The sequence below is a fragment of the Nomascus leucogenys genome, chromosome 9 (assembly GCF_006542625.1).
Source record: "Nomascus leucogenys isolate Asia chromosome 9, Asia_NLE_v1, whole genome shotgun sequence".
NCBI lineage: Eukaryota > Metazoa > Chordata > Mammalia > Primates > Hylobatidae > Nomascus > Nomascus leucogenys.
The window spans coordinates 69,940,124-69,958,959 of NC_044389.1; the positions used below are offsets into that span (position 1 = coordinate 69,940,124).

The following is an 18,836-nucleotide window of genomic DNA, read 5'->3' on the forward strand; positions in this document are numbered from 1 at the left end:
GTCTCATTGAGTAATATAGGCTGATAATGGCACATTGCAAAGTGTTGACCATATCATTTTATTTATTATAATTTTGGAAGATTCTTTTGGATACAGAATGGATAGAGTAAAAAAATTGCTGCATTAAGATTGTCTGTTATTTGACATGCCGCTATTTTAGACAGTCTCCTTCCTTTTATTTTGAATCATTGAGCTCTTGTTCTATTTGTTGCTTTTTCATGATGATGAAAGATTAGTGAGTTTTTCCCGGTAGCATTCCCAAGCCAACTTGCCCAAGAATCAGAGACAAAGTCACAAGAAGGGCCAACTCTCTCCTGCTGAGAAGGAATAAAATTTTTAACACTCTTGTAAGTACACGAGAAACTTCTTACTCAGCTGTGGAAGTTGAGCTAAGAATAACAAAGGAAAAAAAGATTATGAAGCCTGCTGTCATGTCTGAGATTCGGCTGATTAATCCACTGCGTTAAAAATATAACACGACTTTAGCGAATAGTAAAGGGCGACTGCTTTCTTCAGAACCTCCTCACAGCAGACTAGAGGATGTGTATTGCCACCATGTTTGCAGCAGGCAAGTCGAGTGGGATGGGATCCAGTGCTAATAAGTGCTCTGTCTCAGCTAGAAGAGGGCATATTTTCAATGCCAGAAACTTCTTTAAACTTTTTATATGGGATGGGTTGGAGGCGGGGGTGTGTGTGTATGTGTGTGAAAGGTACAAAACTTTATGGAGAAAATTGTGATGGACCTGGTTAGGAAAAAGATACCTGCAGTTGACACACCTGGGAAAACTTCAGGAACACACTCATGTAGCTGCCTGTCCTGGTAAATCTCTCATCTGTCTCCCAGCTGCTGTGGTCTTGTGTGGTCTCCAGTGCTGACCGTCTGCATTAGCTGGAGTGGGGACAGGTATTCACTTCTGAAAGGATTACCTACCAGGAGGAAATGTTAGAACCCGGAGGATCCCCCAGAGAGCTCAGTCCAGTTCATACCCCAGTGCAAATCTAGAAGTGTAGCTTGTGGCTCTAGAAAGGGAAACTTCCAGCTCTCACTGTTGACTGTGGGAACTGTGCCCTCTAAAAGCCGTTCCCAGGTTTTGGCCGAGCACCTCTTGGGCAGCTCATTTATCTTTCTGTTTAGAGCATGCAGAAATAGTGATCCCTTCATCTTAATCGAGTGCATGATTTCTTTTTTTTTTTTTTTTTTTTTTTTTTTGAGACGGAGTCTCATTGTATCACCTAGGCTGGAGTGCAGTGGCGTGATCTTGGCTCACTGCAAACTCCGCCTCCTGGGTTCACGCCATTCTCCTGCCTCAGCCTCCCGAGTAGCTGGGACTACAGGCGCCCACCACCGCGCCTGGCTAATTTTTTGTCGAGTGCACAATTTCTTTAAAGCGCTGTCGAGCTGTTGAGAGATCTGGCCTGGGGAACAGTCTGCCTCCGTGGTACTGTCAGGATTGATGTCTGACCCACTGGTTCCAAACCCCGGCTACACATTACAGTCACCTGGTAGCCTTTAGCACTGATGACGGAATCCCCAACCCCCACTGGTATTTTAAAAATTCCTCTGGTAATCCTAGTGCCTATCAGGGCTGGGAACCACTGAAGCAGAGCAGTACACAAGGGCCCAGGAGCATACAGAGCTAGTTATTTGGATCCAAAGTTGGTCAAGTGTGCAGTGTTTAGACATCATGATCTAGGCAAACAGAATTCCTGGCCTGAAATCTGTCACTAGTTGGAAACATTAGAAGCTTTCAGGTAAATAAATATAAAAAACCAGTCAACTATATTCTTATTTCTTCATCAGAGAATCATGTGTCATTTGGTTTAACTTCCTGCTGGATTCTGGGTGGGAGATGTTGAACATATTAACCTCATTATTTTCTGTAGAGGACAGGTCGTCCCCCCTTCCTCATTAGCGCCCTGACTGCTTGTTCGGGGCTCTCTGCCTCTGGCCCTGTGACCAGCGCGGTTGCTCCAGCAGGCAGCAGTGTGTGGGCCTGCTCTCCATGGCAGAGACAGGGCTGTGAAGCTTGGATACTGCTCACATTTGGATAATGAAAATATTTTTCATTTTCTTCATTTAGAATGTGAACATTAGAAAAACTCTGTGAGCATATAGTCAGAGCAATAGAAGAACTTGCTTGATCGTTCACATTAGTGGAATTTAGTGTTTTTATTTAAAGGCCTCTTAGAGTCTGTCCCTCTCTTGGCACAAAATTTAGCAAATATTTTCTTTCAGAAGATTTACAGATCCTTGAATCTACTTCAGACTTAAAAGTGTATGAAGATGATCATAAAGAGTTAATGATGGCTAACAGCTGTGATGAAGCCGTTAGACATGGCACCTGTAGAAATGCACACATTTTTTTTTACTACTCTACAGCAGTGGGTAAGGAACAATGCATGAGGAAAAGTAGAGAAAACTGTGAGGGTAAATATGCATAACCTCCCGTCGTGTTCTTTACATAAACTACTGAATTTCATCAGTCTGATTACAGTTTAGATTTTCTAATACCAACTTATGTTGTCTTTTTAAAATTTTTTGTTTTTAGCTTAGAGACTATTCTGTTAATTACTTATTTTTTAGAGACAGGGTCTCACTCTGTTGCCCAGGCTGGAATGCAGTGGCATAGCTCACCAACCTCAAACTCCTGAGCTCAGGTGACCCTCCTGCCTCAGCCTCCTTAGTAGCTTGGACTACAGGCACATGCCACTGTACCCAGCTAATTTCTTTTTATTTTTTGTAGACACGGGGTTTCACTTTGTTGCCCAGGCTGGTCTTGAACTCTGGGCCTCCAGCAATCCTACCTCAGCCTCCCAAAGCAGCGGTGTTACTGGTTGAGGGTAGTTGTCTAGCTCCTTGGTGTTTTGAACAAATAATTGGACAAAATGCACAAAAAACCAAGGCAGTGAAAGCAGAGATTTATTTTAAATGGAAGTATGCTCCAGAGGGTGGGAGCTGGCTGGAGCAAGAGGCTCAGGAACACCGGTTCTTCTGGGGTTTATATGCCTTCTAGAGGTTTCCCATTGGTTTCCCATTGGTTCACTCTAGTGGCCCACGACTAGTCTGATTGGTTGGTAGGGGGGACCAATCAGAGTTACTTTCATCTTCCAGCTGCCACACAGAAAAAGGAGGGGTTGTATCTTATATCCAGTCAGGGTGGGTGGGCCTTAGGTTCCCTGCCTCCAGACCCTATTCTCCTGCATCACTGGGGTTACAGGCATGAGCCACCATGCCTGGCCTATATTTTCTTGTTTAGAATTCTTAAACCAAGCTTATTTTTTTGCAGATTTGGAAGAAAAGTTGAACTCAAGAACCACAATATATACAGTAATACGCAACCAGGCCAGTGCAATTGGGAGCCCTCTAAAAATGTACCTGGCTGGGCACAGTGGCTCACACTTGTAATCCCTGTCCTTTGAGAGGCTGAGGCGGGTGGATTGCTTGAGCCCAGGAGTTCAAGACCAGCCTGGGCAACTCTGTGAGACACTGTCTCTGCAAAAAAAAAAAAAAAAAAAAAAAAAAAAAAAAAAATATTTTAATTAGCCAGGCACAGTGACGCATGCCTGAGGTCCCAGCTACTCCAGAAGCTGTGGTGGGAGGATCACTTGAGCCCAGGAGTTAAAGGTTGCAGTGAGCTGTGATTGAGTCACTGCACTCCAGCGTGGGCAACAGAGTAAGACCCTGTCTCTAAAAAAAGAAAAACACCTAATGTGCATAGAGCTACATGTGTGAGCCTTGCATTGTTCTAGGAGCTTATAGAGATAATTCCTCACTTCAGTCATCTTACAGATTCCTTTCAAATGAAGGATAGTCTGTCTTAATTGTCATTTAGATGAATAACTGAATAAGGAGGTGCATTCATTCAAGTCTTTTACTTTTTCTAAATAATTGCTTTGCTGAGCAAGACACTTTAACTTTTTTGGGAAAGACATTCCAGTGCTATCATTTATGTGTTTTGAGGAGTGAGGAAGGGAAGTTATGATGTGTAGTAGGAAAATGCAGTTTTATTGCCGGGAATGATTGGTTCAGTCCTCCCCTTCCATCCAAGATCTGACTGTGTTTTCTTGGGTTATTGCTCCAGATCAGCACCCCTGGTTATCGTTCAAAATGAAAGCTCATCCCTTCTGATTGACTAAGGCCACTTACATCTAAATTTCTTTGTGCCTGTTAGTTACCCTGAAGAGAGCACCACATCCACATGCACGTGATAGCTTAGGCTATTCTGAATCATGCGTTCCCTCACCAAAGAGAAAAACAAGTGGATGAATTTCCCTTTTCTGTAGCACTCATCCCAGTGAACATAACCTGTCTGCACAGCAAGTCCCTGGGCCTGATCTTGGTACAAACTTGAATTGGTGTCCCTTGTGTCTTTTTCATATTGAATCTCCTTCCGAGGCGAATCACAGGGAAGTCCCTGAATTTCCCCAAAGACTGCTTCTCCAGTTTTCTATGTTGTATGCGCTACCAAGCTCATTTGCTTCCTTTTGGAAGGAGATAATAGAGCCTTAGAATTTAGGTGCAGAAAGAACCTTAGTGGTCCCTTGATCAGCTACCACCTTTTATAGATGAGATCCAAAAAGGCACTAACATGGCTTGGCTGCTGAGTAAAAATAGATCTGCAGCTCAGGCATGCTGCCTCCTCCCAGTCCCGTGATCTTTCCTCTTTTTCACATGTGTTTTCTCTGTACAAGTGTCTGTTGGGAGGATTCTCAAGAGGCGCACAAGGTTGGCGTACTGGCTCTGGCGCTGCCGGTGAATAAGGTGGTTACTGGGTCAGCCCTGGCTTGGTTCCTCCACGGCCCCCACCACTGCCACTCAGTGCCCACACACATTCCTACTCCACTTTAGCTACTCCTGCAGATGCTCCCATCTTCCTTCACAGCCAAGCTCCTGGTTAACTATATCTTTCCATCTGCTAGAATCTCTGTGGCCCCAAATAAGTGTCAGTTCTGGAAAAAGCCACCTTTTCCCCACTTCCTACAAGTGTCTGCTTGGTGAGCTGGCTGCAGGGCAGCGCAGCCTGCCGAAAGGCTTTCCCTGACGGAAACTGACTCGGCCCCTTGCAAGCCCATGTCTTCCTTTTATGGCCTTCACTCTTGCCCTGTGCTCCACTGTGGGTGGAGCAGCATCTGGCAGATGATCAGGGCTGCCTGACCCAACAGGTTAAGAAAAGCAAACAAGTCTGTGAGGACCAATTCGTCAGCCGGCAGCCTGCCTTTGTGGAAGGTGAGGCACCATCCTTGAGACACTTAACCTAGTAGAAAAAGAATTTCTGAAACCCAGACCTTAAGCCAGATTCCCTGAAGTGGGGATGACCTGGGGATAAACCACAGGCCAAAAGGACCTTTTTTTCCTCCTGGAGAGAGTATCACCTCATCTGAATGGCTTCTTGACCCAGAAAAATCTAAAGAACAGCATGCCTCCTGTTTTTCGGCAGGTCTTGCTCTTGGAATTTTGGTCTGCGTTTCCGTTCACCCAATATTGCATGGCTCCCATGTTAATGCCCCTTTCCTACATCCATCCACTTAAAGTTGTAATGCAGTCCTGCATCCAGTGCCCTCAGCTGTGTCCCTGAGCTGTTAAGCTGAATTTCTGTGCCAACTGACAAACACCGAGTGCCTACTCTGGGGAAGCCTCTGACTGTTACAGACAGAAGATGACTAAGTTCCAAGTGCATAGTGTACAAAAAAACACTAACCTCATGCCTGCTGGCTTGATCTCAACAGTTAAGCAAAATCAGCAGAAGGGGATTTTGCTGTATTTAGTCTGATGGCTTCCTTTCTACCAGCTTATAGAATATTATCTGCTTCTAGGTTGCTAAATATCAGTATAAAGCATATTATTCCACTAAGTACCGATGCAGTTGTTAGATGCTGGCACTGAAGTTAGTGCTCACTGCTTTTTCCCTTGTTGGCTGTCTACTTGAGTCACCGATTGGCACAGCCAGAGTTATAACCAGTTTGTGAGGATTGATTTGCCCTGACTTGTATCTTCGTGTGTGGTTTATAAGGTCTGCCAGATTGGCTTATAGTCACAACCAGCATGTCCTAAGCAAAATGAAACTATATGAACAAAAATCAGCTCTCATTCCACTGCTAGACTTTGGTGTTTTCTTTAAGAAGTAGCCTTGTTAATGCTTAGTTTTGCCTTGGGGGCCTTAATGTGTCATTAACTGCCTGGAAATACCTTTCATTTAAAAGAGTATATTTTAGTACCTAATGTTCAATTTAGTATGCATCTGGATATTTTAGCAAATTTTGACTTTTCAAAGACAAAGTTTCTGTCTTGTGATGTTTCTTGGGCTGGCTATACTGCCTTTCATCTAAAACTCACTACAGTTCACTGGGCCGTTTGGTAACAGGGTAACCTGGGCATAATTAGGTGCTCGATTGACAAAGGAGTTACCAGTACCAGAAGTCGGGTTCTATTTTAACTCCATCATTTCCGATTGATTCTTTTTCTCTCCACCATTATTCACTGTCTCTCAAGTGTTAGCACTCTGAGTTGTTTAGGTTTGTATGCTGCGCAGAGCCCTGTCGCAATGCCCCAGCAAGCTTCTTGTTGGCGTGTGGCCACTCTAAACTAAATTGTGCTCCAGGATCTGCTGTGGGTCCATGCTTGCAGGAGAAACAGCTGTGTAGACTTTCCTATTGCATTTCATTTGTGGGTTTAGAACTCGGTTGCTTATTTCATATTATCTCCTTTTTCAGTCCCTCAAGGTACATTTTTCCAACTTCTCTAATGAATTATTACATTTCTGAGTAGCTGATCTATTTTTATCTTAACTAAGCAGTATATTTATAATTCCTTCTTTGCATTGGCTAATCTGATTAGTAGTTCAGAACCCGATTTTCAGATTATCTATAGCAAACTGAAGAATTGTGCTGTCAAGTAGAAATACAATATAAGCCACATATGTAATTTAAACATTTCTAATGCCACATTAAAAACTATAAAAGGGGGAGGAAATGGAAAATTAGTTTAAAAAAAAAATTTTTTTTGAGACAGAGTCTCATTCTGATGCCCAGGCTGAAGTGCAGTGGCGCAATCTCAGCTCACTGCACTCTCCACCTCCTGGGTTCTAGTGATTCTTGGCCTCAGCTTCCTGAGTAGCTGGGACTACAGGCACGCACCACCACACTCGACTAATTTTTGTATTTTTAGTAGAGATGGAGTTTCACCATGTTGGCCAGACTGGTCTTGAACTCCTGACCTCAAGTCATCCATCCACCTTGGCCTCCCAAAGTGCTGGGATTACAGGCATGAGCCACTGTGCTCAGCCTAACATTTTAATAATTATATCTAATCCAGTATACCTAAAAGATTACTTTAATCAACTCCCAAAATATGTAAGTCTGTTATACATCAATAAGAAAAATATAAAAATATTACATTCCCCTTTTTGTACTAAGTCTTCATTTCAGACTAACACCATTCAAGTTCAGGTGCTCCCTAGATCTGGCTGTGGCTGCCAGATGGTAGCGTGTGCAGAACAGTGAGAACTGATAGCCTCCCAAGGGTACGAGCCTTCACTTGGCCTTAATTTATTTCTTCCTCCTGTATTTTCCCTTCTTAACATTCTCACTTGTGCACATGCCCAAGATTAAAAACAGGTATCTTTGTAAGCCACTCTGAAGGAAGCTGTTTTGAAACAAGACACTGCACAAATGAATGAAAGTGTTTTTTCCAAAGGAGTCTGTGAAGAGCTGGATGGATGTGCAAATGCGGGCACACTGATTTGTAAGATGCCAGGAGAAGGGAATTTTTTTTTTCTATTTTCTATTATTTTGTGTGGAGCCAGGCTGCTTATTGGTGTCTGGGCAGATTTTGAGCCTACACATCTTAAATTATTCATTTTTCTTAAACTGAGGAGGAGAGGAAGACACAGGAAAACTGGGGCCTCCCACAGTTAATTTGGAGATTTTTTTTTTTTTTTAAGAGAGGATTTCAGGTTTGTTAGGGATTGTCCTAAATTGACTGGTGTCCCAGATTTCTACCTTGGTGACCTGACACTTAGGAAGTTTCGTTCTAAATGCACATGAGAATTAATTGAAGGGTCTCACCCATCACTTACCTGCCACCTGCTAGACAGTATGTGGGCTTCCTCCTGAACCCAGAGCCACGGGAAGGAGGCCGTCAGGGAGTCTGCACATCAGACTCCTTAGAAAGCTGGTGTATGTGCTGACAAGTGAGGCAGAAGAATGCAAGAAAGACTTTCGTCATGAAGAATTCTGTGTTGTTTTAGTGATTAAATGTATTTAGCACTTTAGTTGGTATAAATGGATGCTTTGGAGGTACTTAAATTCTTTTTTTTTTTTTTTAACCCTACTTTCAAGCTAACAAGTTAGAGATACTTAAATTCAGTAGTGACAGATTCCCTTCTCCTTACTCCCACTAAAATATTTACAGTCTTTTCAGGGTTTTTTGAAAAATAAAAACATGTTTCTGTATATGGAGAGATATAAAGACAGTATTAAAAAAATTGAATCAGTGGAGGGGAAAAAATGTTAGCTAGAATCCCAGAGCAATTGTTTCTGTTGTTGTTGTATGTCTTTGTAGTCCTTTCTGTAAAATACACAGGGGATTTTGTAGACGGTTTCCTTTCAACATAGTACTTATTTTTCAGTAGAAAATAAAGTAAGCTTTAAGTAGTCCATTTTGAATTTTATACAAACAATAAACTAGTGGGTGTAAGTGGATGGTTCTTTTGAAAGAAGTTGGAGGAAACCTCATAAAAATCATCTCTGTATTATTTGATGTAAATATGCATGTTTCATGGATTCTTTTCTATAGAAAAACATCAGTGGTCTATTGAAGTCTACTTACTGGGATTGTCTGTTACTTTAGACATCTTCCTTTTCTTGCATGGGAGGAATGGTTTTTCTTCATGCAAAAAAAATCTGTCTCAATAGAAATTACATCAAATCTACATTGTCCCCTGCCCACTCCCCATCACACTGACACACACACAGACACATGGTAAGTACTAAGATTGCTGTGCGTACAGAGATGTCTCCAAAGGTTCATTTACCCTCTTTGCCTTTTCTATATTTTCTTTTTTGTTTTGTCTGTACAATTATGTTGGTAATAATTTGCTTTGCTGATTATACTGTAATAACAGGGTGAAGCAGAAAGAGACTGTGATAACAAGAAAATCAGACTGGAGAAGGAAATCAAATCACAGTCATCTTCATCTTCATCTTCATCCTCCCACAAAGAATCTTCTAAAACAAAGTGAGTATAGAGATTAGCAACCACCTAATCTATGGTGATCAACACTTCTTGGGTCTTGACGTAGCAAAGAAATTTTTCTTCTGCAGTAGAATCAGTGGATTAATAAACTCAAGCTCATTTGGACAATGTATTAAGTTTGTTTTTGTTTCTAAGAGCATCCATGAGGACCTTACAGGAATTAACAATTTATGTGGCAGCAAATTTAGATTTATCAGAAACATTTTCACTATGGACAATTTCTTCAGACATCTGGATTTTTTTTTTCCCTGAGGGAAAGTAAGAAAGGTACCATTATTTCTACTTTGCAGAATTGGAAACAAACACACAGAGAAAATGACTTGTCCAAAGTCAGAGAATTCTTACTGAGTGTTGGAGCCAGCATGTGGACTCCGGGAGCCTGTGTTCAGTGCTCCTTCTTTTAGAGATGACTAAGAATCTGTTGGGCCACTCATTGTCTGTTGCTGGGAAGAGGGGTGGCAGGTGAGAGGTGGTAGTGGCAGGAAGACGTAAATATAACAAGCCGCTATTATTTACTCTGATTTACTCAAGAAATTGCTTCAAAAAATGTATTGGCAAAAACAAGTGCATAGTGTCACCATGTGGGAACCGACAGAGATGGGGAAGGCTCAGATGTGGAGGGTGCGGCTCCACTCGCCTTCTTATCAGGGAAAGGCACCGGTTGGGAAGCAGCTGAAGCAAGCATTCGGAATGGTTGGGGAAAGTCAGGACCATTGGCAGACTCTGCAAGCTTAGAAATTATACAGCTTCATTTATCACTAATGGTTAGGGCTAGATTTTTGGAAGGCCTCAAAAAGTCCCTGAAATTTGGCCTGTTTACACAGCTTTGTGATACCCTACTCTTTTGTGCCAGCAGCCAGTTTGTAACTAAACAATGAAGCCGCTTGATGTGTGCTTTGCCCCCCCTTAGTTTTATGTGATGTTTCACTCCAGGCCCTCCAGGCCCTCCTCACAATCCTCAAAGAAGGAAATGCTCCCCCCGCCACCCATGTCCTCATCCTCCCAGAAGCCAGCCAAGCCTGCACATAAGAGGTCAAGGCGGGAAGCAGACACCCGTGGCCAGGACCCTCCCAAAAGTGCCAGCAGTACCAAGAGCAACCACAAAGACTCTTCCATTCCCAAGCAGAGAAGAGTAGAGGGGAAGGGCTCCAGAAGCTCCTCGGAGCACAAGGTGAGCAGGGGCGGTGGTCATTGTGTAAGATGGGATGCATTGCTGTACCTTTACGTTCCCAAAGAAGACAAGTTCCTAATGATGGCACTTCAGAACTGTCCATTGCTTTTAATAAGGCAACTGTTTGTGTTTAAAAATGCTACTTTTTGGAGGAAGAGTAAAAGGTAGTTAATAATGCACAAAGATTTAGGTGTCGATTTATTCTTCTTACAGTGATTTCAGAGGTGAAAAATCAAAATAGATTTTTGTGCTAGTTTTTGATTGGGTGTTTTACAGTAAGAAATAGTTACCCTGTGTAGTCCTGCTTTGAATGTTTGATCTCAGATACTTTCATTCTTGGTTATAATGGGGTAAAAATGATCCACTTTCTCAAATAAAAGTTCCTCTCTTTCTGTTAATCTGGGTGGAGTGGGGTGGTGTGTTTGGATTGACTAAGAGAAAATGTTATGTGTGGCTTTGTGAGTTCTCTGATCTCTTGGACATTCTAGTCTTTTTGAGTCCCCAGTACAATCAGAACCACCACTTCAGTTCAATCTGTAGTTGAGGAAGTGTTTAGCCAGGGTAGATTGTGCATTGTTTGATTTACTCTTTTTTGAAACTACTATTTTGGGCTATTTAAGAGGGATGGTACTTTTAGGACAGTGGTCTTAAATGTTAGAGTGTAATCTGTATATTGATTATTTTTTTTTAAGGGTTCTTCCGGAGATACTGCAAATCCTTTTCCAGTGCCTTCTTTGCCAAATGGTAACTCTAAACCAGGGAAGCCTCAAGTGAGGTTTGACAAGTAAGACTTCAGATGCTTTCTTCTTGCTCTGTTTTTTTTTTTTCTTTTTTTTCCCTCAAGATGGAGTCTCACTCTGTCACCCAGGCTGGAGTGTAGTGGCACGATCTTGGCTCACTGCAACCTCCACCTCCCGGGTTCAAGTGATTCTCCTGCCTCAGCCTCCCAAGTAGTTGGGACTACAGGCATGAGCCATCATGCCTGGCTAACTTTTTTTGTATTTTTAGTAGAGACGGATTTCATCATGTTGGTCAGGCTGGTCTCGAACTCCTGACCTCAAATGATCCGCCTGCCTCGGCCTCCCAAAGTGCTGGGATTACAGGTGTGAGCCACCGCACCCAGCCACTTCTTGCCCTTTCTTCATTTCCTCCTCCCCTCCTTATTTCCACTTCTCCTTCTTTGTTTACCCTTTCCCCTCCAAGGGGACTGCAAGGGCTGTCCTCCCATCCTTTTTCACTCTTGGTCTTAAGTTATCTTGCCCTAGTCTAGTAATTTTTGGCTCATATGACCTGTCCCTGGTTTTTCCTCTTTTTCAGACAACAAGCAGACCTTCACATGAGGGAGGCAAAAAAGATGAAGCAGAAAGCAGAGTTAATGGTTAGTATTGGCTCTTTATCTCTTTGGTAGAATGTTTTCTGATAGTGAAAAAAATTTTTTGGTAGTCTCCATTCTGCTGTATTCCATATCACTCAGTGTATGTGCGGTGGAAGGAGGGGGTGCAGCAGGCACAGGAGAAAGAGTGTGTGGGCCCTGCCATTGGCCACAACATACGCATGCAGCAAGATCAGAACCTTCATGATTAAGGGGTAGGTGGTTCTTGGTGGTGTTATTTTCTTTGGCTCCATTGATTCAGTCTGATCATGGGCAGATATACAAAGGACCTAGTCACAAGTTTTATATCTAAGTAAGTCAATCTACCTGCTGGTGATTTAATGCATAGGTGCCTTTTTATTCCACTGCATCAATTCTTTGGATGTGAAAAATGAGTCCTGCTGTTGAAACTCAGTCAACGTGTGTTCACTCTAAAACATTTCACAAGGCAGGGAAGCCTGTTTACATTCCAAAATTATCTTAAAGCCTTGAGAGGCTGACCTGAAGGAAGAGTTGAGCTAGGCTATTTGATGAGATTTTAAGATGAAGGTAATGATTATACTGTTGGTAAACATGCTTTAAAAACATGAATTCTCTTTACCTATTGGCTTTTGGACTTTCTAAAAGGTGGTGGTTTTGTAGTTAATTGTGTACATAATTATGCTTTTACATCACTACTGCAATAAACATAATGAGATAGTGTTTGCCCTTTGTCATATTTAGATATCCAAGGCTCTGGGGCTTTTGCTTATGTAGTGAGTTCCTAAACCTAAATCCCCACAAAAGCAAAAATGCAAAAACCTCCCTGGAAAGCCATATGTTGAACTTTGGTACACAGAGGAAGGGCATGAGTTGCCGTTTTTGGTCCATATGCAAACCTAACCACACATTTCAGACACCCACAGGGGTCTGAATCAGATTGGTTCATGGCGGCCCGGCCCGCAAGATCCTGGCCTGGTGCTCTTCAACCCTAATCTGCAGACCTGTATCTCTTGAGACCCTTTCATCAGATACCCTTGCATTAGGCAAAATGGTGATTCCTTACCATGCTGAATTCTTAAGATAGTCAAAGACAAGCCTCTCTAGCCCTGTCCCTAAAACCACCCTGTGCCAGGGTGACCTAAGTCAGATTAAGAATCTGAGATTGTGCCAAGCAATGGTTTCAGCAGCTTCCATTTTTCTAAGATTATTACTGGAACTGTAAGAATCTTTGGAGTTTGGAAAGAGTAAATATTTTGCACTGTCAACCAGTTATCTAAAACTTATCTTGACATTGGATACTTTCAGTACTAGATGTCTCGTTATTCAAAGGAGTAATATTCATACTCTAGGGAATTTTGTTTTTAATCTATTCATATGCATACATTCTTTCTCCTTACCTAAGGTGACTGTACATCCCAGTGTGCCAGCACAGTCCTGGTTTATGCCTGTTTCATCCCAGTTTGATAAATAATTATATCCCATTTCACTCTTAAAATATGCCAGTTTGGACAATAAGCCCCTATGGCCACCCACTCCATGATATTCTCCCTTACTAGCATAATGTTTCAAAGATGTGCAATTGGTGTTCCAAATAGTTACCTATCCAACCGAGTAGAAAGGGATGTATTTCTTCTCTACGTTATCTTCAACTGATGAGTGATGAGTAGGGAAACTACTTTAACAATGTTTCAGGACATACGTGGAATCACAGAAATATGGACATTATTAGCCTTATGATATCTAAAGGAAATGGATATTGACAAATTGCTACACAATATTGTAGTTTAGTTTATTTCTAGCCTAAAGCCAATATTAACTTTGGAAATCCCATGAAAGAGATGATGTTGAATAAGTATATTTGGAGAATTCAGTTCCCATCAGTGAAGCAAACCAGTCATGCCAAATACTGCTGATTAATTGGGGAATACTCATTTGATTTTTGTTCTGTCACTAATCTGAGCCTGGGTTCTCTAGAAAAAGTATTTTTTGATTAAGTTACCTTTTAAAATAAAAAATGTTAGAATAATTGAATATTCTGAAATATACATGTATACTACATGTATATAGCAGCCTAGTTCATTCTGCTACTGGTAAAACATGAGAACAGTATGCACTAAAGTCATTCTGTTGTCAGCTCACTGGGAGAAGCGTTGTTTCCGCCCCGTGTAGAGTGCAGCAGCCTAAGTAGCATGACCAGCCCATACCTCTCTCATTGCCCACGTGTCTCCAGCTCCTTGTATTCCACTTACATCTTTACTATTTTCTTTTTTTTTTTTTTTTCTTGAGATGGAGTCTTGCTCTGTCGCCCCGGCTGGGGTGCACTGGCATGATCTCGGCTCACTGTAACCTCCGCCTCCCATATTCAAGCGATTCTCCTGCCTCAGCCTCCCAAGTAGCTGGGATTACAGGCCTGCCACCACCACACCTGGCTAATTTTTATATTTTCAGTAGAGACGGGATTTTGCCATGTTGGCCAGGCTGGTCTCAAACTCCTGACCTCAAGTGATCCACTCGCCTTGGCCTCTCGAAGTGCTGGGATTACAGGCGTGAGGCACCATGCCCGGCCCCTATTTTCATTCTTTCCTTTTGAACATATCAAACACAAAGCAGAAATTACAAACGCTGATCAGTTGCTCTCAGTGTGCAGTACATATGCCACATGTAGAGAGAAAAACTTCAGCACGCACAAAGAAATATGTGTCTGCGTTACTCCAGACATGTGGAATAATCTGTTTCTCAAGAAAGTTATAGAATGAGTAGTTGCACACTGATAACAGGGAGACTATGTACTTACTGCCTTAGTTTGGATATGTGCTTTCATAAGGCTTTGAGAGCATGGTCTTAATACAGGATCATTTTCTTTTTCCTAATTAATTTTTGATAAAAGAGTTTTCAGCAGGTCATAGCTGACAGGCTTTGGTTATCATTTTTAGTTCATTCATCCTCACACTTCTCCCTGGCCATAATTAAACTAAGACAGTGGAGGAAAGTCTGTGGATGAGAAACTAAATCAAAGTTTGTCTTCAGCCTAACAATGAGCACGTTCTTCTCCTGCAGACGGACAAGGTTGGAAAGGCTTTTAAGTACCTGGAAGCCGTCTTGTCCTTCATTGAGTGTGGAATTGCCACAGAGTCTGAAAGCCAGGCATCCAAGTCAGCTTACTCTGTCTACTCAGAAACTGTGGATCTCATTAAGTAAGTGCCGAGTCATCGTGCTTTCCTCTTAAGTACTTTTCTTTCCTCATCTTTATTGTTTTAATCCATTTGAACCTTAGTGTGAAGATGGCTCAATAAAGGGGAGCCTTAAAAAAGTTACTGGTCTAAGAACTAGTTTTTGTCCTAAAGTTGCGTTCTAGATGAAGTGCTAGCACAGAGTAACTGGGTCCAACTGCATCATTTTGCTAAGTGTGCCAAGAAGTGCCAAAGCTTTCAGGGAGGTTGGTTTTTCCAGTTTAGCTTTCTTATCAGGTGCCTTCTCCTCTCAGTTTAAGCCTCTACTTTGTTTACTTACCTACATTTCAACAGGGGACTCAGTAAGGACAAAACTTTACTCGGTTTCAAGAGGTAGACAAGCCACACAAGAGACGTGTCCTCACCTAGTTTTCTCAGTGGCCTGGATTGTTGCTCTAAAGCCTTGGGTTTTTTTATTTTTTTCCTGTGATGCTCTCATCCCTTCTTCAGGAAAAGTCAATATAAAATGGAAACAAGCATAGTAAGTTGTATTTGTGTCTGCCTTTATTTAAAACCTGATATACTTTTATGTTTTCCTATAGATTCATAATGTCATTAAAATCCTTCTCAGATGCCACAGCGCCAACACAAGAGAAAATATTTGCTGTTTTATGGTGTGTATTCTCCTTTGTCTAAATAGTACTAAATTTGTTTTTGCATCTGTTGATGTTACAAAAAGATTTTGAAATTTGTTTTCTTAATGTGAAAATTATGAAAAGCAAGTCAGTACTTTGGTCAAAAGGTTAATCCCCCACTGATAGTAAGTCTTACAAAATGGTATCTGCAGCCATTTTTCTGATGGCTTGGTAAATGCTTTGATCTTGTGATATAAATTATATCCTTGTGTTTTCTACCAGCATTTACTTTTGGGATAGTATGAACAGAGCAGTAAGATTCTTTACATACTAACTCACACAGGTGAGGAAAACCCAGTGTGTTCATTAGGCTATAAAAGGTTAGATGGCTGCTTTTCTGTAGTGTGATAGTCACGTGCAGTTTCACTTCTGTCTTTGTTCATAGCATGCGTTGCCAGTCCATTTTGAACATGGCGATGTTTCGTTGTAAAAAAGACATAGCAATAAAGTATTCTCGTACTCTTAATAAACACTTCGAGAGTTCTTCCAAAGTCGCCCAGGCACCTTCTCCATGCATTGCAAGGTAACTCTAATATAAATAATTTCCAAAATTGAGTCATTTATTTACTGCTTGCTTTTGCAACCATGTGTATGCTTACATATGTCACTTTGCCTTTTCAAAAATTGTTGGCTTCATCTGTTTGCTGATTGCTCCTAAATTGAAATTATTAGCATATTTCTACCTTTTCGAGAAATAGTTATAAATCAAGGTTTTTGCTGATTGGAAAACATAAAAAGGTAATTGCAAAGAATATAGAATTGAAATTTTTGAGCTTTGAGGTTTTTGTTTGTTTTTTGAGACAGAGTCTTGCTCTGTCTCCCAGGCTGGAATGCAGTGCTGCAATCTTGGCCCACTGCAACCTCTACCTCCCAGGTTCAAGCGATTCTCCTGCCTCAGCCTCCCGAGTAGCTGGGATTACACGCCTGTGCCACCACCATGCCCAGCTAATTTTTGTATTTTTAGTAGAGGTGGGGTTTCACCACATTAGCCAGATTGGTATCGAACTTGTCACCTCAAATGATCTGTCTGCCTTGGCCTCCCAAAGTGCAGGGATGCCACAGGCGTGAGTCACTGCACCTGGCCGAGCTTTGAGGATCTTTGGATAAGCCTAAGAACACAAAACAAGAGGCAGAGCCCTTTCTCTGTCTGTATGTATGACATAGCTTCTTGGCATTTCAGTAAACAAGAAATTTCCAGAGCCATATGCCACACCAGTAATACTAAGAATGAAAATGATTATCTTTAGCAAAATTCTTTTCCCCATTTTGTGAACTAAAATTGTTCATGTATGCTGTAAGTTATTAGAAAAAATCCTTGTACAAGTGTTTTTAAAATGAAGCTGGAATTTTCTTCCCTGTAGTCCTTGCCTAGTATTTTTTAATTTGGTCATACTCCTTGTGAAGTTCCTAGTTCTGATAAGTTTTGCTATTTTAAGAATATCACTTACACGACTGCCCTATTTCTAGCACATTCAAAAGAAGAGACTCCCATATGGCCTCTCTTAAAAAAGAAAGTCCTGATTAAGAAGTAACTTCATATTACCTCTGAAGATTTTCATGGCTGCCGCATCTGAGATATTATTCTAAGCTAATAGATCGTCAATCACATTATTCTACATAACTCCTTCAATCATTTGTCCATCCAGTATATACTGAGCACCTTCTTCATACCAAGCCTTGTTTTAGGTACTGGGGATTCAGCAGACAAGAACCACTGCCCTCATGGAGCTTTCACTCTACTCCTTGCAAATGTACATTCTGCTAGGTCTGTGTAGCCCAAACGGCAGGTGTAACATCATGAGGCTACTGCCGCTGAGCCATCTTTCCATTTTATATTCATTAACTCTTTTTTATTTAATCCACATTGAGTCACGTTAACTTGCAGGTCCAGATATTCAGCCAAGAGTGGAGTGAAGAGGAGATAGAGTCTTCTGATGCATGATACTTATATTAGTTGATTCATTGGCTCAGCAAGTATTTATCAGGAGCCTACTTTTAGCACCTATTGTGCTAAGTGTTAGTAATGCAAAAATTAATAAAATGTTATTTCTGCTGTGGCCCAGGAAAAGGAATAAACAGTAGATAAATGTAAGAAAAGAGAGATGTTCAAGTGGTGGCAGAAAGGAAGCTGTGATATATCCAGGGTATCCACAGTGTCTAAAAGAATGCATGGTACAGAGCCAGGTGCTCAGTTGGTATTTATTGAGTGGATGAAAGGATGAAATACAGGTGGGTGCACACACACACATACATATGCCTACATTACATACATGGAGTGTTGTCTTACTAGGAGATTCCAGGCAGAGGAAGTAGACTGTGTGAATGGCATGGGAAAGCATATTTGGAACACAGATTAGCCCAGCAGGGTGTCTTGTTGACCTTGTAGGAGTGACTTTAGCAGTGGTTATCATTTTAGCAGGTGTGTAGTGAAACTTTGTGTCTTGGACTGTAGTTCCAGACACGTAAATCTGTGATCCAGGGGTCTACTGGTGACTGACTGACCAGTTATCTCTTCTCTTCTGCCTCCCAGAAGCACAGGCACACCATCCCCTCTTTCCCCAATGCCTTCTCCTGCCAGCTCCGTAGGGTCCCAGTCAAGTGCTGGCAGTGTGGGGAGCAGTGGGGTGACTGCCACTATCAGCACCCCAGTCACCATCCAGAATATGACATCTTCCTATGTCACCATCACGTCCCATGTTCTTACCGCCTTTGACCTTTGGGAACAGGCCGAGGCCCTCACAAGGAAGAATAAAGGTAAATAAATGGCTTTGTGGTGGTAATTACTGGGGTGTTTGGATTGGGAGGAAAAAAATATTGGTTTATATTTTAAGTTCAGTTTCTTGGAGAAAAGGAAATGTGTAGCTGTTTTACTTTAATTATCTTTTCTCCATTCTGCCTCAAAACCTAGTTGCAATTATTCCTTGAGCACTGTGGCATGGAGCTGAATTTTTGTGGCTAGATCTTAGCAAAACCAAAATAGAAGTGGCTTTAGCACTTTGCCCCTTCTGAAATTCTGCTGTCATTATTTCAGCCTGAGCCGAAATGCTAGCTGAAAGGCAAGGCAAATGAAGAAGAGTCACTGGTTGTTCCCAGGCTCAGCACATTGGAGATACAAAGTAGTATAACCCAAATACTGAGATTATTGTTTGTTTTTAGTATATGTTAAGAAAGATAGTAGCTATAGTACGAGAGA

At 41.7% G+C, this 18,836-nt stretch overlaps 1 protein-coding gene across 6 annotated transcripts in view; it reads left to right on the top strand.

Moving 5' to 3' along the window:
- Window positions 1–18,836, top strand: part of AFF1 (AF4/FMR2 family member 1) — a 204,600-nt gene that overhangs the window by 179,833 nt on the left and 5,931 nt on the right. For 4 of the 6 annotated variants that reach the window (XM_030819098.1, XM_030819100.1, XM_030819099.1 and 1 more), the window contains 8 exons: window positions 9,123–9,235; window positions 10,187–10,424; window positions 11,117–11,208; window positions 11,742–11,802; window positions 14,836–14,972; window positions 15,551–15,622; window positions 16,029–16,166; window positions 18,174–18,397. In XM_030819098.1, the coding sequence (XP_030674958.1) occupies window positions 9,123–9,235; window positions 10,187–10,424; window positions 11,117–11,208; window positions 11,742–11,802; window positions 14,836–14,972; window positions 15,551–15,622; window positions 16,029–16,166; window positions 18,174–18,397 (1,075 nt within the window). The remainder of the gene's footprint in view (window positions 1–9,122; window positions 9,236–10,186; window positions 10,425–11,116; window positions 11,209–11,741; window positions 11,803–14,835; window positions 14,973–15,550; window positions 15,623–16,028; window positions 16,167–18,173; window positions 18,398–18,836) is intronic. The other 2 variants (XM_030819101.1, XM_030819103.1) reach the window with 1 other exon arrangement.